Consider the following 27,723-nt stretch of genomic DNA (forward strand, 5'->3'; position numbering starts at 1 on the left):
GGCTCACACCTCTAATCCCAGCACTTTGGGAGGCTGAGGCGGGTGGATCACAAGGTCAGGAGTTTGAGACCAGCCTAGCCAATGTGGTGAAATCCTGTCTCTACTAAAAATACAAAAATTAGCCGGGTGTGGTTGGCGGGTGCCTGTAATCCCAGCTACTCAGGAGTCTGGGGCAGGAGAATTGCTTGAACCCAAGAGGCAGAGGTTGCGGTGAGCCAAGTTCGCGCCATTGCACTCCAGCCTGGGTAACAGAGCAAGACTCCATCTCAAAATAAATAAATAAATAAATACATACATACAAAAAGTAGCCGGGTGTGGTGGTGCATGCCCGTAGTCCCAGCTACTCCGGAAGCTGAGGCAGGAGAATTGCTTAAACATGGAGGGCAGAGGTTGCAGTGAGCTGAGATTATGCCACTGCACTCCAGTCTGGGCAACAGAGTAAGACTCTGTCTCAACAAAAAAAAAAGAGTTTGAGGCTGCAGTGAACGATGATGGCACCACTGCACTTTACACTTCACTCTAGCCTGGGTGACAGAGCGAGACCTTGTCTCTAAAAAAAAAACAAAAAACAAAAAACCAAAAAAAAAAGAGGGGGCGGCGGGCGGCGAGCGGAATAGAATAAACAATTCTGAGAAGGGACATGATCTGGTGACAATCTCAAGTGAATCAGTGGTTGAACCAGGACCAGATCCCAGTGCCTCATCTTCTGGGGACATCCTGGGTCTGAATCTTCAATGCATGTCCCTTCTGCAGTGCTTTCCTCTGTGGCCCTCAAAGGGAAACTGAGGCCTTTGAGGACATGAAGACTTGCATTAGGCCAAGAAGGGGCCTTGGAACTCCAGATGGAAGAGAAGAAGAAAGACGTGACTCTGTGTGTGTGTATGTGTGTGTGTGTGGCAGAGGGGGGTGTGGTCATGGGGTATTGACATGAATACGCAAGGGGCAGGAAGCTTCTGAAATCAGAGCTAACTTGGGAGGCACAGAACACGGGGTGCCTGGAAGGGGAACAGATGTGTTGTGGGGCACAGGGCAGGCTGGGAGGGGAACAAAGGTCCACTCCATGGGTAACCAGACCCTTCCGCCAGGGCTGGCCACTTCTGCCTTTGGAAAATGTTTCACAATGCCCCATGTTGTGTGTGTGTGTGAATTGGCCGATGTGAAGCGAATGTTGATGTAAGAGGCAGGGTGCTCAGCTGCGGATGGGTAACAGGGCGTGGGCTCGCACACTCACTTGCACCAGTGCCCAGAGAGGGGTTGCAGGCTGAGGAGCTGCCCAGAGCACCGCTCACACTCCCAGAGTACCTGAAGTGGGCATTTCAATGACAGGTGAGTAGTGGCCCCTAGGGACAGAGCCTGATTAGGGGGTGGAGTGGAGGAGGTCACTAGTCTGGTGGAGACTTGAGGAAGCAAGAAAGCCCTTGGTCCCCTGTGGAAGCCTCTGGTCCCCCGTGGGAGTCCCAGTCTAGAACACAGTTCTGGACACCAGACTCAATCTCACTGGGTGGAGTCCTTCACACCCCTAAGGGGTCTACCTTTCCTTTGTCTGAAGTCTGTGGCTCAAAGCCCCTGGAGCTTTCTGGCTGCCGGAGAAGGTGGGGGGTCCGGCCAAGGGGTAGACATGTGGCCTCAGCTTGCCCTTCTTAGAGGCTAGGGTCTCTCTGCATTCTCTGTGGCAGGAGATCTGCCTCTGGGCATCTGTCCTCACATGAGAGGACAGTAATTCTGAAGCTGCCATGTCCTACACATCTGGAATGTTTGGTTAAGAGGTGGAGGTGATGGACCCAAGATGGGGGCCAGGGACCTTAATTTCTCCACTTTTCCGGGAGGAGGAGGGAAGGGAGCAGGCGGCTTTAACTCTGGGCCACCAGAAAGAGGCAGGAGACTCACCATGCTTCTTGGGCCCCCACAGGTGACAAGGGTCCCCAAAGGCTGAGCAGGTCCAGCTATGGCTCCATCTCCAGCCCGACCAGCCCGACCAGCCCAGGGTCACAGCAAGCACCTCCCAGAGAGACCTACCTGAGTGAGAAGATCCCCATCCCAGACACAAAACCGGTGGGATGCTGGAAACTTCCTGGGGGCTTGCAAGATTGACAGGATCCTGTGGGATCCCATGGGCTGGAGAATGGGGTCTCCTTATGATCATGGGTGGCAAGTCCCTTCCAGGTCTGAGCAGCAGTGGTGGACAGTGGCAACTGCCCCTTCCTGCTTCAGTCCCTAGTGCTTAGCTGGGGTGCTTCAGTATTTGTCTAAAAATGATTAAATGGCCTTCTCAATGAATTTCAGCTTTCCTATGAAGGAAAAGAGGCCCGGCGGGAATTGGGATTGGAGCCTTGAGGACATGTTTTAGCATTTAGGAAGGGGCATAGGGAGAAGTGAAGGAGGCTGCAGGCTGGCATCTAGCATATAGGATGCTGTCACCTGCATTTCCAGTATCTTCTCTTTTTTTGGAGACGGAGTCTCGCTCTGTATCCCAGGCTGGAGTGCAGTGGCACGATCTCAGCTCACTGCAACCTCCACCTCCTGAGTTTAAGCAATTCCCCTGCCCCAGCCTCCCGAGTAGCTGGGATTACAGGCGTGCACCACCGTGCCAGGCTAATTTTTGTATTTTTAGTAGAGACAGGGTTTCACCATGTTGGCCAGGCTGGTCTCAAACTCCTGAGCTCAAGTGATCCACCCATCTCGGCCTTCCAAAGTTCTGGGATTACAGGCACGAGCCACCGCTTCCAGCCTCCAATATCTTCAGCAGATTTCTAAGTTGATACACCATGCCCTGGAACAGGGTGGGGGGACCATAGCCTCAGCAGACCACAGAGAGGAGGCCCTGTGGTGGGAAAAGGAGCTGGCGAGGGAGGAGCTGGGCTAGGGAGGCTTGGCCCCCTCACCCTCTTAGACAGCCCCCTGTGAGGTCTCTGAGGACCTGACAAGTCAGGGCTTGAGAGGAGCAGGCAGTTCAGGTGCAAGCCAGCTGCTGAGCGTAACAGATCCAGAAAAAGATCCTCTGTGACTCACCAGAGCGTGCTGCTTCCTCCACCTATACCCTCCCCATCCCCTGGATGGCAGACCCAGGAACGGGCCATGGAGGGCAGGGCTGGGCTGATGAGCCTGTTGGGGCTCCTCTAGGGGATGGCCAAGGCCAGCTGCCACCATCCCTATACCCAGGACGCCCTCACTCTACTCCTCCCACCCCCCACAGGGCACCTTCAGCCTGCGGAAGCTATGGGCCTTCACGGGGCCTGGCTTCCTCATGAGCATTGCTTTCCTGGACCCAGGAAACATCGAGTCGGATCTTCAGGCTGGCGCCGTGGCGGGATTCAAAGTAACCAAGTCGGGACCTGAGTGGGGACACTTTCGAGAGGGAGGTGACCAGGCTAAGTGTTGAAGGCCCCTGCTGGCCATGTTTCTCCAGTGTGGCCTGGGAGCTGGCATTAAGTTAAAATGGGCCCAAAAAGGGTCCCCAGGGCAGCCCTGCCAGAAGGTGGAGCATTTGTGTGGGGGGTGGGGGACTGGACTCTTCTCTTTAAAAAAAAAATATATATATATATATATATTTATTTATTTAATTTTTTGAGACGGAGTCTCACTCTGTCGCCCAGGCTGGAGTGCAGTGGCACAATCTCAGCTCACTGCAACCTCTGCCTCCTGGGTTCAAGTGATTTTCCTGCCTCAGCCTCCTGAGTAGGGCATGCCACCACGCCCGGCTAATTTTTGTATTTTTAGTAGAGATGGGGTTTCACTATGTGGGCCAGGCTGGTCTTGAACTCCTGACCTCAAGAGATCCACCCACCTCGGCCTCCCAAAGTGCTGAGATTACAGGTGTGAGCCACCTTGCCTGGCGTAATTTATTTATTTATTTAGAGATGGGGGTCTCACTATGTTGCTCAGGCTGCTCTTGAACTCCTGGCCTCAAGCTATCCTCCCACCTTAGCCTTTTAAAGTGCTGGGATTACAGGTGTGAGCTACCAGCGCTCAGCCAGGATGGAACTCCATCTCTCTCACCCCCTCCCCGAGGAGTGTCCTTGGTTAGAAGCTACCACGAGCTCAGGGGCTTTCTGAGGCTGGCCTCTCTGGCTGAAGGCCTCTCCCTGCCTCCTCACAGCTTCTCTGGGTGCTGTTCTGGGCCACGGTGTTGGGCTTGCTCTGCCAGCGACTGGCTGCACGTCTGGGCGTGGTGACAGGCAAGGACTTGGGCGAGGTCTGCCATCTCTACTACCCTAAGGTAAGCTTGGAGGGCCTGGACAGGGAGAACCACTGGCCCCAAACCCCAAACAGCCATTTTCAGCTTCCACAATCAAATAAGTACGTCATCTCACATGGGGCATCCCAAGTCTATTTGTTTTTGTTGTTGTTGTTTGTTTGTTTGTTTTTCAGTTGGAGTCTTGCTCTGTCACCCAGTCAGGAGTGCAATGGTACGATGTCAGCTCACTGCAACCTCTACCTCCCAGGTTCAAGCAATTCTCCTGACTCAGCCTCTCGAGTAGCTGGGATTACAGGCGCCCACCACCATGATCGGCTAATTTTTGTATTTTTAGTAGAGCTGGGATTTCACCACGTTGGCCAGGCTGGTCTCGAACTCCTGACCTCAGATGATGCACCCACCTCAGTCTCCCAAAGTGCTGGGATTATAGGCATGAGCCACTGCACCCGGCCCCAATTCCATTTGATAGATGAAAAGACTGAGGCTCAAACTGATAGCACACAGCCTAGAGGGACATGAGAGGCATGTCATTTCACAGAAGGGGTAATTAAAATCTGGGAAAGTGACTTGCCCAAGACAAAAAAATGGGGAGGCATCAGCTCAGAAATGGTCATTGCCTGGGGTGGACTCTGGGGACTTGGCTGTTGTGAGTGTCCAGTTTGGAAAACAGAAATTATAGCAGTAGACATTTCAAAGGTATTGAATGTAGGGATTGAAAGGTTTGGGAGGGCTTGAGGGGCAAGGGAAGAGGGTGTTACCCAAAGATCAGAAAGCTGCTACACCCCTTTGCTGCTGAGCTCCTGGAAGCATTATTGATGCTGATGAAATGGCCACTAGTGCTGCCAGAGTCCAGGTTGCCTGGTGCCACTGCCAGAAATACCACAAGAAGCAGGAGAAAAAAATGGTTTATCTCAGCCAGGGGCGGTGGCTCACGCCTGTAATCCCAGCACTTTGGGAGGCCAAGGCGGGTGGATCACCTGAGGTCGGGAGTTTGAGACCAGCCTGACCAATATGGAGAAACCCCGTCTCTACTAAAAATACAAAACTAGCCAGGCATGGTGGTGCATGCCTGTAATCCCAGCTACTTGGGAGGCTGAAGCAGGAGAATCGCTTGAACCCGGGAGATTGTGGTGAGCCGAGATCGTGCCATTGCACTCCAGCCTGGGCAACAAGAGCAAAACTCCATCTAAAACAAAAACAAAAGTTTATCTCTGCCTTTCCATCTCCTCTAAGCTCTTCCTACATAATGTAGGAAGCCCATTGGCAAGACTGTCTTGTAAATGTAGCCCCAGATGTAGTCTGAGATGACAGACAAATAACCGGCCCACCCTTAATGAAGGATCATCTCCTCCCCGTAGGTGCCCCGCACCGTCCTCTGGCTGACCATCGAGCTAGCCATTGTGGGCTCCGACATGCAGGAAGTCATCGGCACGGCCATTGCATTCAATCTGCTCTCAGCTGGACGGTACCGCCCCAGTGTACCCCAACTCTTCAGGCCAGGCAGAGAACAGCTGCTGCTACTTCCCCCCACCCAGTCCCTCCCAGAGTCTATTTTATCCTGCTGTCCCCTCTGAAGCAGGGCTGCTGCCCTGTTTTCCAGAAATGTAAAGTGACTTGTCTAAAGTCACACAGATGTGAGTCATGCAGGACTTTGGGACTGCAGCCCCAAACTCCCTGCCGCGCCGGGTGCCAGGTCTCTCCTCTAGCTCTGCGCTGCCTCGACTGTTCTATGCCACACTCCCACTCCCCTTGCCCTAGCTGTCCGGGGGTGCTTAGGATCCTGCTCCCAGGAGGCCAGATTCCTGTCTCCAGCCCTGAGGCTACGAAGGAGTTAGAGACCCCTGGACCAGGCTGGGCTGACCCGGGCCACTCTGGTTTCAGAATCCCACTCTGGGGTGGCGTCCTCATCACCATTGTGGACACCTTCTTCTTCCTCTTCCTCGATAACTACGGTGGGTGCACACCCCACCTCATAGGGGAGTGGTGGTTGTGAGGGTGCTGTACTGGGAGAAGGGCTCTGACATCGAACTGCCTGGGAGCGCACCTGAGCTCCCTCACTCTCCCTGGGTGGCCTCTAGCAAGTTACTTAGACATCCCTTTCTTCACCTGTAACATGGGGAAATAATAGCACAGACATCAGAGGGTGGTTGCGAAGACTGAGTGAGGTAACATATGTTAAGCACTTGGCACTGTGCCTGGAAGCGCTCGTAGTATTAGCCATTACGAATTGTTGATGTTACAGATTTTTTTCGTTGGTTTGTTTGGTTTGTTTGTTCTGCTCCGTAGGGTTGCGGAAGCTGGAAGCTTTTTTTGGACTCCTTATAACTATTATGGCCTTGACCTTTGGCTATGAGGTAGGAAGCCAGTGCTGCAACCCCCCTGTGGACCTCCCAAGATCATTCCTCTCCCTTCCCTCTGGCCGCTGGTTGCGGGGGGTCTGGGGTGGGATGGAGGCTGAGAAATGGTGACCGCGGCGTGGTTGCGAGGGGCGGGGCTTGTCTTGACTAGGCTCCTCCATGCAGTATGTGGTGGCGCGTCCTGAACAGGGAGCGCTTCTTCGGGGCCTGTTCCTGCCTTCGTGCCCGGGCTGCGGCCACCCCGAGCTGCTGCAGGCGGTGGGCATTGTTGGCGCCATCATCATGCCCCATAACATCTACCTGCACTCGGCCCTGGTCAAGGTGAGCAGAAGGGAGGGGAAAGGAGACCCCCCACTCAGTCGGAGCCATGCTGGCTCCGCCTCCAAGCCTGGAGCCCCTCCCCTCTGGCTCCTTCCGTCAGGATTTTCGGAGCCTGTAATGATTGAGGGTCAGGCTGGACGCGGTGGCTCACGCCGGTAATCTCAGAACTTTGGGAGGCCGAGGCGGGCGGATCACGAGGTCAAGAGATCGAGACCATCCTGGCCAACATGGCGAAACCCCGTCTCTACTAAAACTACAAAAACTAGCGGGCGTGGTGGCGCGCGCCTGTAGTCCCAGCTACTCGGGAGGCTGAGGCAGGAGAATCGCTTGAACCCGGGAGGCAGAGGTTGCGGTGAGCCGAGATCACGCCACTGCACCACTCCAGCCTGGCGACACAGCAAGACTCTGTCTCAAAAAAAAAAAAAAAAAAAAAAAAAGGGTCTACTGTGCACTGGGAGGAACAGTCAAGGCCCCTGCCCTTCTAGAGTTTCCGTGCTAGTGGGGTAGACGGATGACAAGCAAGTAAACCAACAAAGGAAAGAATTATAGGCCGGGCGCGGTGGCTCACGCCTGTAATCCCAGCATTTCGGGAGGCTGAGGCGGGCGGATCACGAGGTCAGAAGTTTCAGACCAGCCTGGCCAACATGGAGAAATCCCGTCTGTACTAAAAATATAAAAAATTAGGCCGGGCGCGGTGGCTCACGCCTGTAATCCCAGCACTTTGGGAGGCTGAGGCGGGTGGATCACGAGGTCAGGAGTTCAAGACCAGCCTGGCTAACCTGGTGAAACCCCATCTCTACTAAAAATACAAAAATTAGCCAGGAGTGGTGGCACGTGCCTGTAATCCCAGCTACTTGGGAGGCTGAGGCAGGAGAATCGCTTGAACCCAGGAGGCGGAGGTTGCAGTGAGCCGAGACCATGCCACTGCACTCCAGCCTGTCAACAGAGCGAGACTCCATCTCAAAAAAAAAAAAAAAAAAAAATATATATATATATATATATATATATATATATATATATATATATATATATAAAATTAGCCGGAAGTGGTGGCGCGTGGCTGTAATCCCAGCTACTCGGGAGGCTGAGTCAGGAGAATTGCTTGAAGCCAGTAGGCGGAAGTTGCAGTGAGGGGAGATCGTGCGGTTGCACTCCAGCCTGAATGACAGAGCAAGACTCCGTCTCAAAAAAAGAAAAAGAAAAAGAACTATAGAGCTGGGCGAGGTGGCTCACGCCTGTAGTCCCAACACTTCGGGAGGCAGAGGCAGGTGGATCGCTTGAGCCCAGGAGTTCGAGACCAGCCTGGGCAACATGGTAAAACCCTGTCTCTACCAACAAAAAATAAAAAATAAAATAAATTAGTTGGGTGTTGTGCACACCTGTAGTCCTAGTTACTCAGGAGGTTGAGGCTTGAGCCCCAGAGGTCGAGGCTGCAGTGAGCTGAGATCCCACCACTGCACTCTCAGTGACACAGCAAGACCCTGTCAAAATAATAATAATAATAATAATTGTGAAAGGGACTCCGAAGTAAACAAAACAGAGAAATATGATAGAGAATGACTGAAGCCGGGCGCGGTGGCTCACGCCTGTAATCCCAGCACTTCGGGAGGCCGAGGCGGGTGGATCACGAGGTCAGGAGATCGAGACCATCCTGGCTAATATGGTGAAACCCTGTCTCTACTAAAAGTACAAAAAATTAGCCGGGGATGGTGGCGGGTGCCTGTAGTCCCAGCTACTCAGGATGCTGAGACAGGAGAACGGTGTGAACCCGGGAAGCGGAGCTTGCAGTGAGCCGAGATCGCGCCACTGCACTCCAGTCTGGGCGACAGAGCAAGACTCCGTCTCAAAAAAAAAAAAAAAAGAGAGAATGACAAAGTTGGGGAAGCAGATCAGGGAAAAGATATTACAAGCAGAGGGAAAGCAAGTCCTAAGGCCGTGGGCAGAAATGAACAAGGCTTGGGTCCCTAACAGCCTAACAGTGGCTCACACCTGTAATCTCAGCACTTTAGGAGGCCAAGACAGGAGAATGCTTGAGCCCAGGAGTTCAAGACTAGCCTCAGCAAGACCCTGTCTCTACAGAAAATTTAAAAATTAGCGGGTTGTAGTGATGTGTGTCTGTGGTCCCAGCTACTTAGGAGGCTGGGGCAGGAGGATCACTTGGGCCCATGAGTTGGAGGCTACAGTGAGCCATGCATTGCACCACGGCACTCCAGTCTGGGTGAGGGTGACAGAAAAAAACCTGTCTCTAAAAAATAAAATAAAGTAAGCTGGACATGTCTGAGGATGGAACAAGGTGAGCGAAGGAGCGTGTCAGGACCTGAGGTAGCCAGGGACCTCAAAGGCCAGCCTTGCTTCACTCACACAGTGGCTCACAGTGGTCAGGCCTCTGTGGCAAGAACAGAGATGTAGGAAACCATCAGCTGACCTGTACCTGCCCCAGACTGCCACGCAGGGGACTTGAGAAGGTACTGGGCTTTAGGGAGAACATAGAAGTGTGAGGGTGGGGGACACTGTGGTGGCTCTGAGGGACTTTGGCACTTCCCTCTCCCTTTGATCTTCATAGTCTCGAGAGATAGACCGGGCCCGCCGAGTGGACATCAGAGAAGCCAACATGTACTTCCTGATTGAGGCCACCATCGCCTTGTCCGTCTCCTTTATCATCAACCTCTTTGTCATGGCTGTCTTTGGGCAGGCCTTCTACCAGCAAACCAACCAGGCTGCGGTGAGACACACTTTCCCCTGCATCTGAGGCCACACACGCACTCATGTCCTGTAAGCCTTGAGGAGTACCCTAGGCAATGCAGCTGAGCCCTTCTGAGTCTCTGCCCTGATAATTTCCCCTGTTGGCAGATATCATTCATTCAGCAAATAATCATTGAGCATTTGTTATGTACCAAGCACATCCTAGACCCTGGGGATACAGCGGTCAGTGCTACAAAGACCCAGCTCTCTGCAGCTTAAATAGAGAGGGAGGTGAGCAGACAGGAATGAATACCCAAGGGAAGTACAGAGTGGGAAGAAATAAAGGGGGTGAAGAAGCATAGTTTGGGGTATGGGGGTGGGGTCTGCATTAGCCCAGGTGGTCAGGAAAGGCTTCTTGGAAGAGGTGACATTTGTGCTAATACTGGAAAAGGAACTAGCCAGCTCCTCCCTGACTCTCTGGGATCTGGGACCTGTGTCTGTCTCCCCTTCTGAGTGGATCTCAGTCATGAGGCTCTAACAACTGCAGCCAGGGTTGGGGGCTTCCTGAATGCTGAGCCCTGTGGGAGAAGGGGTGGCCAGGCCTCCAAGGACCTGGGCACTGCCACTGCCTTGCTCTGTGACCTTGGGAGGTCACACTCCTCCCTGGTCTCACTCTGTTCCTTTGCACAAGGAGGGAGATCAACATCGGGACTGCAAACCCTTGTCTTCAAGACCAGGCAGGCACAGAGTTGTGGGAAGTGGACAATGTGAGGAGGGCATGGCAGCCAGCTGTCTCTGTGGTGATGCCAGCTCTTACAAACCTAAAAGAAACTGGAAACTGAGTTCTCATGCCAGGCCTTCTCAATTTCAAATGTTGGCAACAAATCCACATTAAAGAAAAAAAAACCCGGCCGGGCGCGGTGGCTCACGCCTGTAATCCCAGCACTTTGGGAGGCCCAGGCAGATGGCTCGCTTGAGCCTAGGAGTTCAAGACCAACCTGGGCAAAATGACAAGACCCCCCCATCGCTACAAAACATGAAAGTAAAACAAAACAAAACCCAACTTATTTTGTAAGCCAAACAAAATATGTCTGGCCAGATTCAGCCTTGGGCCACCAGTTTTGGAATTCTGGTCAAGGCTAGGCAGTCCGGTTTCCCAAGGCTGAGTGTGCTCCTCACATCTTCCTTCTACTGCCCTGGTACCCGCAGTTCAACATCTGTGCCAACAGCAGCCTCCACGACTACGCCAAGATCTTCCCCATGAACAACGCCACCGTGGCTGTGGACATTTACCAGGGGGTGAGCGCGGGTGGGCGGGGAGGGTGTGACCCAGAGAGGCGCCCCGCCCCGCCCACCGGGGGGCGGGGCCACCTGTCCAACCACACTCCGTCCCTGCAGGGCGTGATCCTGGGCTGCCTGTTCGGCCCCGCGGCCCTCTACATCTGGGCCATAGGTCTCCTGGCGGCTGGGCAGAGTTCCACCATGACGGGCACCTACGCGGGACAGTTTGTGATGGAGGTGGGGCAGGGGGCGGGCCCTGGAGGGCAAGGGGTCCAAGGACAGCAGGCACACTACTAGGGGCTAGAACTCCGGGCCTTGTGGATCCTTTTTACTTTTCTTCCTTTTGTTTTTTGTTTTTGTTGTTGTTGTTTTTGTTGTTGTTGTTGAGACGGAGTCTCGCTCTTGTCGCCCAGGCTGGAGTGCAGTGGCGCGATCTCGGTTCGCTGCAACCTCCCCCTCCCAGGTTCAAGCTTCTCCTGCCTCAGCCTCCTCAGTAGCTGGGATTTCAGGCACCAAGCCTGGCTAATTTTTGTACTTTTAGTAGAGACGGGGTTTTGCCATGTTGGCCAGGCTAGTCTCGAACTCTTGACCTCAAGGGATTCGCCTGCCTTGGCCTCCCAAAGCCCTGGGATTACAGGTGTGAACCACTGCACCCGGCCAATTTTTGTGTTTTTAGTAGAGACGGAGTTTCACCGTGTTGGCCAGGCTGGTCTCAAACTCTTGACCTCGTGATCCGCCCGCCTTGGCCTCCCGAAGTGCTGGGATTACAGGTGTGAGTCACTGCGCCCAGCCTTTTCTTTTCTTTCTTTCTTTTTTTTTGAGATGGAGTTTCGCTCCTGTTGCCCAGGCTGGAGTGCAGTGACGCGATCTCCGGCTCACCGCAACCTCCGCCTCCTGGGTTCAAGCAATTCTCCTGCCTCAGCCTCCTGACCAGCTGGGATTACAGGCCACCACACCCAGCTAATTTTGTTTTTTTTTTTTTTTTTTTTTTTTTTGAGACGGAGTCTTGCTCTTTCAGCCGAGCCAGACTGCAGTGGCACTATCTCGGCTCACTGCAAGCTCTGCCTCCTGGGTTCACGCCATTCTCCTGCCTCAGCCTCCCGAGTAGCTGGAACTACAGGCGCCCGCCACCGCGCCCAGCTAATTTTTTTGTATTTTTAGTAGAGACGGGGTTTCACCATGTTAGCCAGGATGGTCTTGATCTCCTGACCTCGTGATCCGCCTGCCTCAGCCTCCCAAAGTGCTGGGATTACAGGCGTGAGCCACCGCGCCCGGCCCTAATTTTATATTTTTAGTAAAGACAGGGTTTCTCCATGTTGGTCAGGGTGGTCTTGAACTCCCAGCCTTAGGTGATCTGCCCACCTTGGCCTCCTAAAGTGCTGGGATTACAGGTGTGAGCCACCACGCCCGGCTCTTTCTTTTTTGAGACAGGATTTCACGCTGTTGCTCAGGCTGGAGTGCAATGGCGCCATCACAGCTTGCTGCAGCCTCAACTTCAGCCTCCCGAGTCGTTGGTACTACAGGCTCATGCCACGACACCAGGCTAATTTTTTAAATTATTTGTAGAGATGTGGTCTTCCTATGTTTCCCAGGCTGGTCTCAAACTCCTGGGCTCAAGTGATCTTCCCGCCTTGGCTTCCCAAAGTGCTGGGATTACAGACGTGAGCCACCCCACTCAGCTTTTGTTTCCTTCATGTAGCCCAGAGGGCGACACTATAAGCCCCATTTTACAGATGGGAAAACTGAGATCCCGACAGATGAGGTGACTTGCTGGAAGCTGCAGACCCAGGACTAGCAGAAGCCTTTTCCCCAAAACTGTTTAGTCTTCAGCAACCAGCTATGGGATGAGAGCTCCCCGTTTCTCCCCACCCATCCCCTCTTGCCACCTAGGGACAGAGCTGTCCCCAGTTCAACAGTGGAAAAACAGAGCATGCTCCCAGGCATAAATCGGTTGAGGGACTACAGAGGATCTCTCCTCTGGAATCCCCAGTCCTGTCTACTCCCCACCAAGGAGCTCACCCCCACCCCAGGGCTTCCTGAGGCTTCGGTGGTCACGCTTCGCCCGCGTCCTCCTCACCCGCTCCTGCGCCATCCTGCCCACCGTGCTTGTGGCTGTCTTCCGGGACCTGAGGGACTTGTCGGGCCTCAATGATCTGCTCAACGTGCTGCAGAGCCTGCTGGTGAGATGCACCAGCCCCACCAGCCCTGCCCACTGCTGAGCTAAACAGGACCTCCAGCAACCCCCACGCTGAGCCTTGCCTGGGCCTGCCAGGCCCTGTCCCAGGCACATCTTGCCTACAAGGCTTCCATTGTCCCCGCAGCCACCCTGGGGGGCGAGAGGGTAGGAATCACCATTATCCTTCCCCCCTCCCACCCCCCCAGATGGTCTCCCTCTGTCACCTAGGCTGGAGTGCAGTGGTTCAATCATGGCTCACTGCAGCCTGCCCTCCCAGTCTCTAGCAATCTTCCTACCTCAGGCTCCCGAGTAGCAGGGACTACAGGTGCATGCCATCACACCCAGCTAATTTTTTTTTTTTTTTTTGAGATGGAGTTTCACGCTTGTTACCCAGGCTGGAGTGCAGTGGTGAGATCTTGGCTCACTGCAACCTCTGCCTCCCAGGTTCAAGCGATTCTTCTGCCTCAACCTCCTAAGTAGCTGAGATTACATGCGCCCACCATCACACCCAGCTAATTTTTTGTATTTTTAGTACAGACAGGGTTTCATCATGTTGGCCAGGCTAGTCTCAAACTACTGACCTCAGGTGATCCACCCGCCTTGGCCTCCCAAAGTGCAGGGATTACAGGCATGAGCCACCGCGGCAGGTCTAATTTTTTTTTTTTTTTTTAAGTAGAGACAAAAGCTGATTGTGTATGTTGCCCAGGCTCATTATCCCATTTTACAGCTGGGAAAACTGATGCACTCAGTTAAGTTACTAGTGGCAGAGCTTGGATTCAAACCAAAGCAACCTGGTGCCAGAGCCCCCAAACACTTCTCCTGCTTTGGAGCCCACAACCTGAGAAGGCAGGAAACGGGGAAGTAGGCTCAGTGTGGTTAGGGCAGTTGAGCTCACACCGATACAGAGGGTGTCAAGCCACGCCCATCTTGCCCCCACCCTTGCCATATTCTGAGGCAGGGTTCCTCAGCCTAGGCTCCTGCTGCTCTCCCCAGCTTCCGTTCGCCGTGCTGCCCATCCTCACGTTCACCAGCATGCCCACCCTCATGCAGGAGTTTGCCAATGGCCTGTGAGTACCCCCTTTCCCAAGTGCTGGATTGCATCACCACATTTCATCCTCACAGCCACCCAGAGGTACGAGCTACAATTCTCCCCATTATCCCAATGAAGCCACAGAGGCTCAGAGAGGTTAAGGGACTCGCCCAGGGTCACACAGCTAGCAAGTTGGGGAGCCAAGACTGGAATCCAGGGCAGAGGGCTGTTTCTAGAGCCTGAGCTCCTCCCTCTCGCCTCAGACTCAGCTCTTGCCAAATCCTGCCAGTGTGTAGCCTGGAGGGCCCAGGAGGCAGGAGGTGGGGAGGGGGTCTGTCTGCTCCAGGTCCCACAGCCCAGAGAAGCGGCCTTGGTGTATCCACCCCCACCCCCAACGTGGGCGCTGGGAGATGAAGAGGAGTAGATGCAGGTGGGCCAGCAGCAACCAGCCAGTCCTGAGCCTTTCTTGTGTCCCCCAGGCTGAGCAAGGTCGTCACCTCTTCCATCATGGCGTTAGTCTGCGCCATCAACCTCTACTTCACGGTCAGCTACCTGCCCAGCCTGCCCCACCCTGCCTACTTCGGCCTTGCAGCCCTGCTGGCCGCAGCCTACCTGGGCCTCAGCACCTACCTGGTACAGTAGGGCCAGGGGATGCCTTGGGAATGGATGAGGCAAGGACAGGAGGCAACCAATGGGGAGGGTTTGGGGGACACATTGGGGCTTCCCCAGAGGTCTTGGCCTCTCCCCAACTCATGGTCGCCCCTCCCCCAGGTCTGGACCTGTTGCCTTGCCCACGGAGCCACCTTTCTGGCCCACAGCTCCCACCACCACTTCCTGTATGGGCTCCTTGAAGAGGACCAGAAAGGGGAGACCTCTGGCTAGGCCCACAACCGAGGCCTGGCTGGGAGTGGCATGGATGACGTGACTGGCCTGCTGGATGTGGAGGGGGCGCGTGCAGGCAGCAGGATGGAGTGGGACAGTTCCTGAGACCAGCCAACCTGGGGGCTTTAGGGACCTGCTGTTTCCTAGCACAGCCATGTGATTAACCTCTGGGTCTCAGTGTCCTCATCTGTAAAATGGAGACACCACCACCCTTGCCGTGGACGTTAAGCACTTTACCACAGTGCTTGGCACTTGGGACAAAAACAAACAAACAAACAAAAAACATCTCAAAAGGTATTTATTGAGCACCTGCAGGCGTGACCTGACAGCCCAAGGGCGGGTGAGGTGAGGGCTTGGGGACTTGGGAGGGACACAGGCTCCAAACTGGAGCTTGAAATACTGTCTGATGAATGTTAAATTATTTATTTATTTATTTGAGACAGGGAAAGGGTCTCCCTCTGTCGCCCAGGCTGGAGTGCAGTGGCGCAATCTTGACTCATTGCAACCTCCACCTTCTGGGTTCAAGCGATTCTCTTTATTCAGCCCCAGGAGTGGCGCGCGCCACCACGCCCAGCTAATTTGTGTATTTTCAGCAGAGACGGGGTTTGCCATGCTGGCCAGGCTGGTCTCGAACTGCTGGATTCAAGTGATCCACCCACCTCCGCCTCCCAAAATGCTGGGAATTACAGGCGTGAGCCACCAAACCCGGCCTGATTAAAGTTAAATAAATACTAGTTCCCTTCTAGTCCAAAGGAGCAGGGAATGGGAACCGGGAAGGCACGAAGTCTCTAAAGCATCCAGAAGACCCCTACACCAGGGTCTGGTCCGCTCCTATTCGCCGCAGCCTCTCTGTTCCGCCTACGACCCACTTTCCAGACAGTAAAACGGCAGCGCGCTTCTTTCTCCGTCAGGCACCAGGTCATAAGGAACCCAAGAGTCTGTGCCTCTGAGGCCCAAATTATTTGCTGTTTCCTCAGGGGAGCCGGCGGCCGCGACTCCCACGCCGCGCCGTTACCGCTCCCTCTCTGCTGACTGCTCCCCCTAGGGGCAGAGACAGTCCCGACGCCGGCCATCCCGCCCCGGCCTCACCCCTCCCCGCCAGGCGGAACGACGCGGGGAGGCGGGCGCTCGGGGCTCGCGCCCAGGGGCCCCAGAATCCTTCGGGGAGAGTGGGTGGGGGGAAGCTGTGTGGGCGGGGAGCCCCCTCTGCCTTAGGGAGCAGCTGGGCACCCCTTCGCCCCATTCAGGGGCTGCACTTTATAGACGTTCCCTAGGCTGTTTCTAGGCTCCCCCAAGTCACTCCTCCAGCCTTCTCGGGTCCCTCAGACCCCAGCCCAAGACCTGCGGAGGGCCGCAGCGAGGAGAGGCCAACAGGCCTTTCCCCAGAGTTGAACCTGGGCCGGGTGTTGCACCTGGAAGAACCCCCGATTTCCTGGGGACCCAGCAGGGCAGGCGGCCTGGCTCCGCGCTCAGGTCCGGACGCTTGTTTATGAGAAGAATTTCCTTTTTCTTAAAAGGGCAACGATGCGAGTGGGTCCCTCAAGTAGAGAAGGGATGGGACCGGTCTGGTGCGACCTGGGCAAGGGCTGCAGAGGGTACCTGGGCAAGAGGTCCGCCCGCCTCCTCTGGGTTTGGCACTGGAGATGGGTCCATGCCAGCTGAAGGAGGAGATGGATGGGGGACATGTAGCAAAGAAAGGCATCTCCCAGATCCTTTAGCCTTCTGGAAGTGCCCCAGTTGTACCCCCTACACACCCCTCTTGGCATTGAGTGCCAGTCCTGTACCAGGCCCTGTGTTACAAGTTGGGGAGGGAGGCAAAGTCCCGAATTAAAGATGTCAGTTCTCAAGGACCCCACGCTCCAGTTGCGGGAGACAGCTGTGCAAACAAGTCACCGTGGCAGGATGCGGTGAAGGGCGCTGCCCGTGAGGCCGGCCAGGGAAGGGGACTGAATCTTGCTGAAGGGGGGTCGGGGGTAGGGGGGAGTGCTGACAGGACAGTCCAGGAGGAATGAGAGTGCCAGGAGCATGGGGGCACGTGTGTGCACATCTGCCAAGACCTGAAGCCTTCTGGGGACGTCTTAGATCTTGTGGGGCAGGACTGGGGGAACGGCAGAGTAATGGGCAGGCTGGTCAAGAAGACACGGAGGGCCAGCTAAGGGGCTACCCAGGGCCTGGGCAAAGGGCTAGTGATGAGGTCGCGCCAAAGTCAGTCATTTGCAGACTGGAAGGCGTCTACTTAGAGCTGCCCCCATTCCCCTCATAGTAGCTCTGGTTCTTCCAGCCCGGGCTCAAATCGACCCTCCAGGAAGAGGGGTGCAGAGTTGCTCTTCTGGAAGTTCCCTTTAGGCCTCTCAGGGAGGGCGTGGTCGCACTCGGCACTCCCCAGGAGCCTGCTGAACGCACCCCGACTTTCTGCACGGCTCCCTCCATCCCCCTGGGTTGGGCTTTTACCAGCCCTGTTTGGCAGATGGGGAAGCTGAGGGACTGGGTTGGAAGAGACGCTTCCAAATCCACAGGTGCCAAACAGCACCTTGCTGAATCCCGTTCCTGCCCCTCCCCGTTTCTGACTTGTGGCCCCCATGATTTTATTTTTCCTGGGGTGCGAATGATAAAAGACAAAAAACAGAGTGCATAAAGTGACCTCCACCTGTAGAGACAGCAGCTGGGTGTAGACAACCCCCACAGTGAGGACACTCGAAGGACCCCCCCTTCCCCCACGCAATCCTGGCCTCTCTACTCACTCAGTAACTTAACTACCCGCCCCGAGGCGTGGGGAGAGAAGTCCAGGGCTCCAGGCAGAAGGCGCGGCTACCTCAGCCGCCTCGGGAGCCTGGGAGGAGGAGTTAGGTCTCCCTGAGAAAAGAACTGCACGGGCCACGGCTTGAAGTGGCGATAGGATGGGGTGGAGGAGGTGGGGGATTCCTGAGGAATCCTGTGACCTCAGCGTGGCGCGTCTGGGAATGGTGGGTGTGGGGACAGTGGCCAAGTTCCAGCCCCCTTCACAGAGAGAGAGGAAGGGGCGCCACCCAACCCAGGCCAAGGGCGAGGCCACGACTCCACTCAGTCCTCGCCACAGGCTTCCTTTTGGGGTCATGAGGGCCCCGCATCCGGAGATACAGCCGAGGCCCCACCCAGGAGGCCGGATCGCAGGGGAGACAGATGTCCCGCTCCCAGGCTGGAATCCCGCCTTTGCCCTCGCCGGGAGACCCGGGGCACGTCGCTTCCTTTCTTGAAACTCAGTTTCCTCATCTGTTTAATGGGATAACAAGGAGGCCGTTCTAAGGGGTAAACGAGATTAGGGGGCGCAGCCAGAGCAGGCCTCGGAGAGCGCCAGCAGCGCGTGGCGATCACGGTGATGAAGAGCAATGGTGGCCGCCCCGTGGGCTACCCAGAAGCAGGAGGAGGGCCGAGGGATCCAGCCCGGGGGCCGGGGTATCAGTCCCGACAGTCCCCTCCCGCCTCTACTCCCAGCCTCAGGGCACGAAGCCGCCGCGCCTTCTGGCAGGCGCCGCTCCCCTCCCGGCCCCCGCGCGGGGCCTCCCGTCCCCGGCTCCCCCTCGGCAGGGCCTGGCGGACGTGCGCCGCGTCGCACCCGGCGGCCGGACGGGACAGGACGCGCCCGCCCCGCCCCGCCACCGAGGCCCGCGGGAGAGGGGGAGGGGAGGAAGTGGCGAGGCGTGTTTGTCGGGCTTGGAGTTATCAATTTTTAAATGGTGAACTTACAAAATAGTAACGACGAGTAAAAAGAACTTCATAAACGAGGAAAAAGACCAACCCGCAGACCCACGGCGCGCACCATGGAGGGGCTTCCAGCGAGAAGACCGGGACCTCCGTTCCCAAGTGCCCAGCACTGCGCCACAGGCCGGGTGGAACGGGCCTTGAGGGCCTCTGGCTTGAGGTCCCCACGGTCGGGCTTTGGGCCCACCGCGTGCGGCGCCGTGCTGGGCTCCTAGGATCGGCAGCGAGTCCAGTGACCCCCACCGCACCCCCAGTAATCACAGGGCGGCCGGCGACCGCGGGCAAGGGAGGGGGTCAGGGAAGGCCCCTGGAGAAGGTGGCATTTCCTCGAGGTCGGTGGAATTTGGCTACGCGAAGGGAACAGCGCGTTCCAGGCGGAGGGAACAGCGCGTACGAAAACTTCTTCAGGCGGGAACGCGCGGTGGCCCGTGCGCGGCGAGTGGACGTGCGGGGCCCCGGGTGGGGCCGTGGGGAGAGGTCGGCAGGGGGCTTTCCCAGGGCAGGGAGTTGGAATTTCACGCCCTACAGACCGGGGGCATCTCGCCCTGGGGCTGCGGGGGGCGGCGACCGTCCCATTCAAAAGCGTGATTCTGAGGTTTGCAAGCTGTTTCGGGCCAGCAGAGCCTTCGCTGGCTCATGACGTTCTTGCGAGGTGATCTCTGCGACCACCAGACAGGAGAGAAGACTCATTTTACAGATAAGGTAGCGCTATCTCCAAGTTCTCAACGAAGAAAACAAGAAGCCTCTAGTCCCGGGTCCTCAGAAAACGCAGAGGTGGAGCCGCGCCGCACTCGGGCACTCCCCGGCGTGGGCGCTCCGGGCGGGCGGGCCTTGGCCCAGGGCGCTCGGCGGCCTGGAACGGTGAGCCGGGTGCTGGGCCTGCCACGCAGCCGCAGAGGCTCAGGCCCGCCGGCGGGCGGCAGGAAGGGAGGCGACGCCCCCTGGAGCGCGGCAGGAACCCGGCCCGGCCCGCCTCCCAGTCCGCCTAGCCGCGCGGGTCCCAGAAGTGGCGAAAGCCGCAGCCGCGTCCAGGTCACGCCGAAGCCGTTGCCCTTTTAAGGGGGAGCCTTGAAACCGCGCCTGGGTTCCATGTTTGCATCCGCCTCGCGGGGAGGAAACTCCATGTTGTAACAAAGTTTCCTCCGCGCCCCCTCCCTCCCCCTCCCCCCTAGAACCTGGCTCCCCTCCCCTCCGAAGCTTGCGGGGATCCCTCCCTCCCACCCCTCCCCTCCCCCCCGCGCCCCGATTCCGGCCCCCGCCGGGGGGGAGGCCGGGCGCCCGGGCCAGAGTCCGGCCGGAGCGGAGCGCGCCCGGCCCCATGGACAGCTCGGCCGTCATTACTCAGATCAGCAAGGAAGAGGCTCGGGGCCCGCTGCGGGGCAAAGGTACCGGGGCTGCGGGGAGGGGGCCGAAGCCGGGGCGTCGTGGGAGGAGAGAAGGGGCCGGGATCTTCCCCAGGGGAGCCGCCGCCGCTGCCCCGGGCGGCCGCCTCAGCCGTGCCCGAAGCTCCCAGCCTGAGAGGGAGCAGGGAGAGAGTTTGAACTCAAAGGAGGCTCAGAGACGCGGGGCGGGGCCTGGCGCCTTTGAGGCGCTCCTGTTCGCTCGAGGTGAGGAAACTGAGGCAGGAATAGAGAGGGAACTCCTTCGGGGGTTTCCTGGCTGGCACTGCGTGGTGCATGGGCGCCCCCCCCATTGGCGCCAATGGGGCTGGGAGATGGGGGAGCTGAGGAGGGCGCCTATGGGCCACCCGCTGAGACTCCGCCCCCCCCACCCCCCACCCCCGGGCTGCGGTCCGGTAGGGTCTTGGGAGGGGGCGCCGAGGTGACAGCGGGCTGGGGAGGCTTGGAGGGATCTCCCGCCAACACACAGCCACGTTCCCACAAACTTCGCGTCACGCGTGGAGGCGCCGACCCCCTCGGAGACACAGAGAGGACGGCCAGCACTTCCAAGAGTCGCCTGGCGCCCGCGGGGAGAGTCGTGCGCCTAGTGGGCACACACCACCCCGTAAAGCCTCGCCGCCCCGACGAGGCTCCGTCCCCCATCGTGGCTGGGCCGGGGTGGGGGTCTATCTGCTCCTGCTTTTCCCCGCGTGGACCTCAGGACCTGGACGCTGCCCCCAGGTCTGCGCACCCTCGCCTAGGCCTGGCTGCCCGGAGCCGAGGGCAAGGTGGAAAGGCTAGTTGCAGGAGGCCGGAGCGGGGTGGGGTGGGAGGGGTATCTGTCAATCAGGCCGCCGCTGCTGGGTTCCAGATCGGAGGTCTGGGCGGGGCGGGGCAAACAGATGGCCACTGGACACTGGCCCCAAGCCGCAGGACTGCACCCCTGCCTCTGAGCCCAGCCGCAGTGAGGACTTCGTACCCACAGGGTTGGAGAGGAGGGAGGGCAGGGGTGGACTGCCCTGGGTGCCAGGCCCTGGCTGTCCTGAGCAGGGGTGCTCGGGTAAGGTGGGGTGAGGAGGCACCGCAATGGGGCTGATCAGCAGCAGTCATGGAGGCTGTGAGAGGCAGGGAGAGAGCACCCTAGGATCCCCTTCTCCAGGCCACGCACTCCCTACGTGGGCGCCTTAATACCTGCTAGACTTACTTGTCGGGCAGCTGCAGGAGCCTTGGAGCAGATTGTGGGGCCCTGACGGGCATTTCAGAGAAAGTCAGGAGCCGCCTTCGTGTGTCTGGATGAAGGGGCCACGGCAAGATCCTCCCGGCTCAGGGGTTCACACCTGGGCACACATGCAGGATTCTGCAGGCCAGTGTGCACCGAGCCTCCAACTTGGGCCTCCCTACTTCAGGTGACCAGAAGTCAGCAGCTTCCCAGAAGCCCCGAAGCCGGGGCATCCTCCACTCACTCTTCTGCTGTGTCTGCCGGGATGATGGGGAGGCCCTGCCTGCTCACAGCGGGGCGCCCCTGCTTGTGGAGGAGAATGGCGCCATCCCCAAGGTGCGTGGGGGCCAGGTGGGGCCGCAGGGGCACCTGGACTCAGTCTTCAGGGCTTTAGGGGAAGGGGTTCCTGACTGAGCTTTCCAGGATGGACTTGCAGACCTGCAAGGTGCAGAGCAGGAGGGTGGCAGCCTCCCCTGCCTCTCCCTCATAAGTGGAAGCTTTTTTCTACCTTGGTTTTCAGAGAGGTCTCAGAGAGCCAGGAGGCCTACCCAAGCTCCAGAGCTGGCAGGGGCAAAGCTGGGAAGGGGGAAGTATCTGTCCCCAGGGCCCAGGGTTCCTCTGGAGAGGGCTAGGGGGAGAAGCCTGCGTGGGAGGAAGGACCAGGCCTGGAGAGAGGCACCCCAGCCAGCCCCGCCCTCCCTACAGCAGACCCCAGTCCAATACCTGCTCCCTGAGGCCAAGGCCCAGGACTCAGACAAGATCTGTGTGGTCATCGACCTGGACGAGACCCTGGTGCACAGCTCCTTCAAGGTGGGCCCTGCTCAACAGCCCTCAGCCCGGGTCTTGGGGCGGGGTCCCCCACCCTGGCCTGGGAGGGAGGTGTGTGCTGGACCCCATGCCCTGGGGTTCCTCCTCCAACTCCAGCAGCTCTTTTCCCCCCACAGCCAGTGAACAACGCGGACTTCATCATCCCTGTGGAGATTGATGGGGTGGTCCACCAGGTGAGGGTCAGGAAGAGGCAGCGGTGGGCTTGGCATCTGCCTCCAGACCCTAGGCTCTTCCCACCAATCTGGAGCGCCTCGGATGGGAATTGGATACATGTGGAATGTCAGAGGCCCAGAGAGGGTGTGAGACTTGCCCCAAAGTCACACAGAACCTCAGGGGCTTGCACTGACTCCAAGCCTGCAGAGTGGGCTCCTCCTCTAGGCCCCCCCGTGCTGTGCCCCCTCGCCCCACCCTGCCCGGGACCCAGTTCAAGTAATTCAGGATAGGTTGTGTGCTGTCCAGCCTGTTCTCCATTACTTGGCTCGGGGACCGGTGCCCTGCAGCCTTGGGGTGAGGGGGCTGCCCCTGGACTCCTGCACTAGGCTGAGGCAGGGGAAGGGACTGGGAATTAGTGACCTCGTGCGGTAGGACCGGCCAGTGGAGTGGAAGTTTTGATCGTTTTCTGGGGGCGGCGGGGGCGGGGGGCAGTTTCCCCAGCAGTGGTCAGGGTAGCTGGCCAAGCAGAGCCTGCAGGCCCAGCCTCCTTCCTGTGTGCCTCTGCCTCCCTGGCCCATGCCCTCCCAGCCCTCGGCCACCCCCACACTGGCCTGCAGCCCCCTCACTGGCCCGCCCCCCAGGTCTACGTGTTGAAGCGGCCTCACGTGGATGAGTTCCTGCAGCGAATGGGCGAGCTCTTTGAATGTGTGCTGTTCACTGCTAGCCTCGCCAAGGTGAGCCCCACAGGGGCCCCGGGGCAACCCTGCCCTCCCACCTACCTCCCGCGTGCAGCCCAATGAAACTGCGGGCCCCAGGATGACCCACCTCCTGCTCCTAGTACGCAGACCCAGTAGCTGACCTGCTGGACAAATGGGGGGCCTTCCGGGCCCGGCTGTTTCGAGAGTCCTGTGTCTTCCACCGGGGAAACTACGTGAAGGACCTGAGCCGGTTGGGCCGAGACCTGCGGCGGGTGCTCATCCTGGACAACTCGCCCGCCTCCTATGTCTTCCATCCAGACAATGCTGTGAGTGCGGGCTGGACTGGGACTGGGACAGGAACTGAGACCCAGGAAGGGGTCAGTCCATTCAGGCCACCTTGGCCTCCTGGATCCCCAGTTGGGGGTGGGTGCCCTCCCAGTCCTTCCTGCATTCGGTTGCCTGTGCCTGCCGCCCACTCCCCTCGTTCACCTGCCCTGCGGCCGTGTGGTCTTTTCCCCTCGCACACAGCAGAGCGTCTGCCATGCGCCCCCACGGGGCAACGGAGTTTGGAAAGTTTCAACTTTTCGAATTGCCAGTTGTGACGTACTGATGGCCCACAGAATTAATTTAGTGGGTTCTGATTGGGAATTTTAACAAAATGAAATAGAATAGAAAATACCCGGTCGGGTGTGGTGGCTCATGCCTGTAATCCCAGCACTTTGGGAAGCTGAGGTGGGCAGGTAGCTGAGCCCAGTAGTTCAAGACCAGCCTTGGCAACATGGTGAAACCTTATGTCTACAAAAAATACAAAAACTAGCCAGGCGTGGTGGTGTATGCCTGGAGTCCCAGCTATGCAGAAGGCTGAGGTAGGAGTATCACTTGAGCCCTGGAGGCAGAGGCTGTGGTGAGCCAAGATTGTGCCATTGCACTCTAGCCTGGGCAACAGAGCAAGACCCTGCCTCAAAAAAAAAAAAAGTATCCGAGTGCTTTGCACAGGTAAGGTTAAGAATCGCGAAGCTTTTGCATTGTTACGTTATAAATGTGTTTTCCTGGGGGTTGCTGTCAAAAAAGTTTGAACACTGTGGGTGAGGGGTTTTCAGAAACTGCATGATCTGGGTAGTGGCTACATAGGGCTGGCCTGGAAATTCTGCACCCAGGACCACCTACCCCCCTCATCTTCCTACACCCACTTCCCCAGGTACCGGTGGCCTCGTGGTTTGACAACATGAGTGACACAGAGCTCCACGACCTCCTCCCCTTCTTCGAGCAACTCAGCCGCGTGGACGACGTGTACTCAGTGCTCAGGCAGCCACGGCCAGGGAGCTAGTGAGGGTGATGGGGCCAGGACCTGCCCCTGACCAATGACACCCACACCTCCTCCCAGGAAGACCGCCCAGGCCTTTGTTAGGAAAACCCATGGGCCACCACCACACTCAGTGCCATGGGGAAGCGGGCGTCTCCCCCACAAGCCCCACCAGGCGGTGTAGGGGCAGCAGGCTGCACTGAGGACCGTGAGCTCCAGGCCCCGTGTCAGTGCCTTCAAACCTCCTCCCCCATTCTCAGGGGACCTGGGGGGCCCTGCCTGCTGCTCCCTTTTTCTATCTCTGTCCATGCTGCCATGTTTCTCTGCTGCCAAATTGGGCCCCTTGGCCCCTTCCGGTTCTGCTTCCTGGGGGCAGGGTTCCCGCCTTGGACCCCCAGTCTGGGAACGGTGGACATCAAGTGCCTTGCATAGAGCCCCCTCTTCCCCGCCCAGCTTTCCCAGGGGCACAGCTCTAGGCTGGGAGGGGAGAACCAGCCCCTCCCCCTGCCCCACCTCCTCCCTTGGGACTGAGAGGGCCCCTACCAACCTCTGCCTGTGCCTTGGAGGGAGGGGAGGTCTGTTACCACTGGGGAAGGCAGCAGGAGTCTGTCCAGGCCCCACAGTGCAGCTTCTCCAGGGCTGACAGCTGAGGGCTGCTGCCTGCATCATCCAAGCAATGACCTCAGACTTCTGCCTTAACCAGCCCTGGGGCTTGGCTCCCCCAGCTCTGAGTGTGGGGGCATAGGCAAGACCCCCCTTGTGGTGCCATATAAATATGTACATGTGTATATAGATTTTTAGGGGAAGGAGAGTGGGAAGGGTCAGGGTAGAGACACCCCCCCTCCCTTGCCCCTTTCCTGGGCCCAGAAGTTGGGGGGAGGGAGGGAAAGGATTTTTACATTTTTTAAACTACTATTTTCTGAATGGAACAACCTGGGCCAAGGGGCCCCAGGCCCTGTCCTCTGTCCCTCACACCCCTTTGCTCCGTTCATTCATTCAAAAAAACATTTCTTGAGCACCTTCTGTGCCCAGCATATGCTAGGCCCACCAGCTAAGTGTGTTAGGCGGGTCTCTACGCCAGCTCATCAGTGCCTCCTTGCCCACCAGACTTCACCGGTGCCTTTGGGGGATCTGTAGGAGGTGGGACCTTTTGTGGGGTTTGGGGATCTCCAGGAAGCCCGACCAAGCTGTCCCCTTCCCCTGTGCCAACCCATCCCCTACAGCCCCCTGCCTGATCCCCTGCTGGCTGGGGGCAGCTCCCAGGATATCCTGCCTTCCAACTCTTTCTGAAGCCCTCCTCCTAACATGGCGATTCCGGAAGTCAAGGCCTTGGGCTCTCCCCAGGGTCTAACGGTTAAGGGGACCCACATATCAGTGCCAAGGGGGGGTGTCAAGTGGCGATGTCGTTGTGCTCCCCTCCCCCAGAGCGGGTGGGGGGGGGCGAATATGGTTGGCCTGCATCAGGTGGCCTTCCCATTTAAGTGCCTTCTGTGACTGAGAGCCCCAGTGTGATGAGAACTAAAGAGAAAGCCAGACCCCCATCCTGCTTCTGTGGTTATTGCGGGGGACTTAAGCAAGTGGGGTGTGTGCCTTGTACCTGCGGCTGCCGTGGGCCCCCCGCTTCAGCACACCTGGAAGGGCTGTTGGTAGAGGGAGGGGCTGCCCGGCCCTCGACACTTCAGGTGGGAAGGGCAGCGTCAGAGCACAAATTTGAGCCTCCAGGCTGTGCTCGTCTACGTCTCCCCGCCTCGGGGATGTGGTCTGCAAAATGGAGATGTGCCCTCTTGGCAAGACTAAGTGGACACAGACGACGGGATACTAGTAGCTGGAAAGCAAAATTCGAAGGCCTGGGTAGGGGCAGCCCTGGAATGCGGCAGGGGAGGGGGAGTGGCCTCTGCCCTGGAGCGGGAGGGGCGGGGCTTGTGCGGCCCCGAAGGCAGAGGCGGGGAGCGGGGCGAGGCTCGGGGTGGAGGCTCCAGCGGCAGAACTTGTTGGCCTGGGTGCGGCGGGCTCCGGCGCCTGGCTCTGCCGGGCGGCCTGGGTGGGGCCGGCGCCTGGGTTCGGCCCCCAGTCCCCGCGGCCTCTGAGCAGCCATTGGCCGCGTCCCCGCCCCACTTCCCGCCCCGCCCCGCGTCCGGGAGGCACTTCCTTTGCGAAACCGCGCGGCCCCAGGCTCCAGCAGGAAATGCTCTCTCGCCGTCCCCAGCCAGCCTTTGCTTGCTTCCCACGCCAGCCGCTAGAGGCCTCCCTGTCCTCGCGGACGCAGGAACTCGCCGGGGGCTGGAAAGATGGGGCCCGCCTCACTCACCCCTTTCCCGGGGGTCGGGCGTTTCTGGAGCCCCCACCGCACACACCCAGGGAAGAAGGGGGAAATGCTTCTCTCAAGTGTTGGTGCCTGCGCTCCAGCCTCCAGGCTGCCTCTTGGTGCCCCAGACGCTGATCGGTCTCCGAGTCTGTGTGAGGGGGAGTCAGCGCTGTGTGAAACCGCCCTTTGTCCTCCTTCCACTACTTTTCTCTGGTAGAAAAGATTCAAGAAGCACCCTGAAAAAACCTGCAGTTACCCAAGTCTCAGTTTTGGCCTGGACTGGACCACAAGAGCCCTTGGCTATATAAATACCCAGTCTTCTCCGGTCTCTGCCCTCATCCTCGGGTCCTGCTCTTATTTCCTGCTCTCCATGCAAACACTGATCTTCCCAGATTTGCATCGCAGAGGCCAGATAAACACGCAAAGGAGCTCCAGACTTTAAGACCACAGTGAGGCTTCCCCACCACCATCACCCACACACCCTGTACCCACATGAAGTTCAAGTCAACCGCATGTATCGGGTGCGTACTGTGTGCCAGGCACCGTGCCAGGACCAGGCTGTGCCTCTGCTCTCAGGGAACTCACACCCTAGGGTGGAGAAAAAGAAACGTGAAGAGATGGTCACTGCAATTCTGCAAATGCAGCACGGGAGAACCATGGAAGGCGGGTGAGGACAGGGGATACCTAGCCCTACTTGGGCAGCCCTGGAGGATTGGAAAACTCCCTGCAGGAGCGAGGCTCAGAGGAGTTTGGAAATGAGGAAATGAGGCCGCAGAACGCAGGAGGGGGTAGATTATGCAGATCTATGGCCAGACCAAGGGAGTGGCCTTTCTTTTTTTCTTTTTTTCTTTTTTTTTTTTTTTTTTTTTGAGACGAGGTCTCTGTCTCCCAGGCTAGTGTGCAAAGGCATGATCGTGGCTCACTGCAGCCTCAACCTCCTGGGCTCAAGCCATCCTCCCACTTCAGCCTGTAGGAGTATCTGGGACAACAGGCATGCACCACCATGCCTGGCTAATTTTTTTTTTTGAGACGGAGTCTTGCTGTCGCCCAGGCTGGAGTGCAGTGGCGCAATCTCGGCTCACTGCAAGCTCCGCCTCCCGGGTTCACGCCATTCTCCTGCCTCAGCCTCTCTGAGTAGCTGGGACTACAGGCGCCCGCCACCACGCCCGGCTAATT

At 57.8% G+C, this 27,723-nt stretch overlaps 3 protein-coding genes across 17 annotated transcripts in view; all 3 read left to right on the forward strand.

Annotated features, from left to right (window-relative positions):
• The first annotated feature begins 981 nt into the window (after positions 1-981).
• On the forward strand, positions 982-15,669 carry SLC11A1 (solute carrier family 11 member 1). The gene is made up of 15 exons (XM_055290607.2): positions 982-1,326; positions 1,910-2,052; positions 3,194-3,316; positions 4,097-4,216; positions 5,554-5,660; positions 6,077-6,147; positions 6,482-6,549; positions 6,718-6,873; positions 9,437-9,595; positions 10,765-10,854; positions 10,954-11,073; positions 12,867-13,016; positions 14,006-14,079; positions 14,522-14,675; positions 14,814-15,669. The coding sequence occupies exons 1-15, from the start codon at positions 1,320-1,322 to the stop codon at positions 14,922-14,924; spliced, it is 1,653 nt and encodes a 550-aa protein (XP_055146582.1). The 5' UTR covers positions 982-1,319; the 3' UTR covers positions 14,925-15,669.
• A 1,334-nt stretch (positions 15,670-17,003) lies between these two features.
• Positions 17,004-25,783, forward strand: CTDSP1 (CTD small phosphatase 1). Of its 15 annotated transcripts, none has more exons than XM_055290640.1 (7): positions 17,004-17,129; positions 21,448-21,596; positions 21,966-22,070; positions 22,205-22,261; positions 22,883-22,975; positions 23,080-23,265; positions 24,138-25,783. In XM_055290640.1, exons 1-7 carry the CDS (start codon positions 17,114-17,116, stop codon positions 24,264-24,266), a joined length of 735 nt encoding a protein of 244 aa, XP_055146615.1. In that variant the 5' UTR covers positions 17,004-17,113; the 3' UTR covers positions 24,267-25,783. The 15 variants fall into 15 exon arrangements, with proteins under 15 accessions (XP_055146615.1, XP_055146612.1, XP_055146614.1 ...); XM_055290637.2 differs by lacking the exon at positions 17,004-17,129 and adding an exon at positions 18,058-18,356; XM_055290639.2 differs by lacking the exon at positions 17,004-17,129 and adding an exon at positions 18,061-18,356 and having other exon boundaries at positions 21,969-22,070.
• Positions 25,784-26,269: 486 nt separating this feature from the next.
• Positions 26,270-27,723, forward strand: part of VIL1 (villin 1) — a 44,427-nt gene continuing 42,973 nt past the window's right edge. The window contains exon 1 of the mRNA XM_055290605.2: positions 26,270-27,214. Within this exon, the coding sequence (XP_055146580.2) occupies positions 27,040-27,214 (175 nt within the window). The 5' untranslated portion in view covers positions 26,270-27,039. The remainder of the gene's footprint in view (positions 27,215-27,723) is intronic.

The sequence above is a fragment of the Symphalangus syndactylus genome, chromosome 8 (genome assembly GCF_028878055.3).
Source record: "Symphalangus syndactylus isolate Jambi chromosome 8, NHGRI_mSymSyn1-v2.1_pri, whole genome shotgun sequence".
Lineage (NCBI taxonomy): Eukaryota > Metazoa > Chordata > Mammalia > Primates > Hylobatidae > Symphalangus > Symphalangus syndactylus.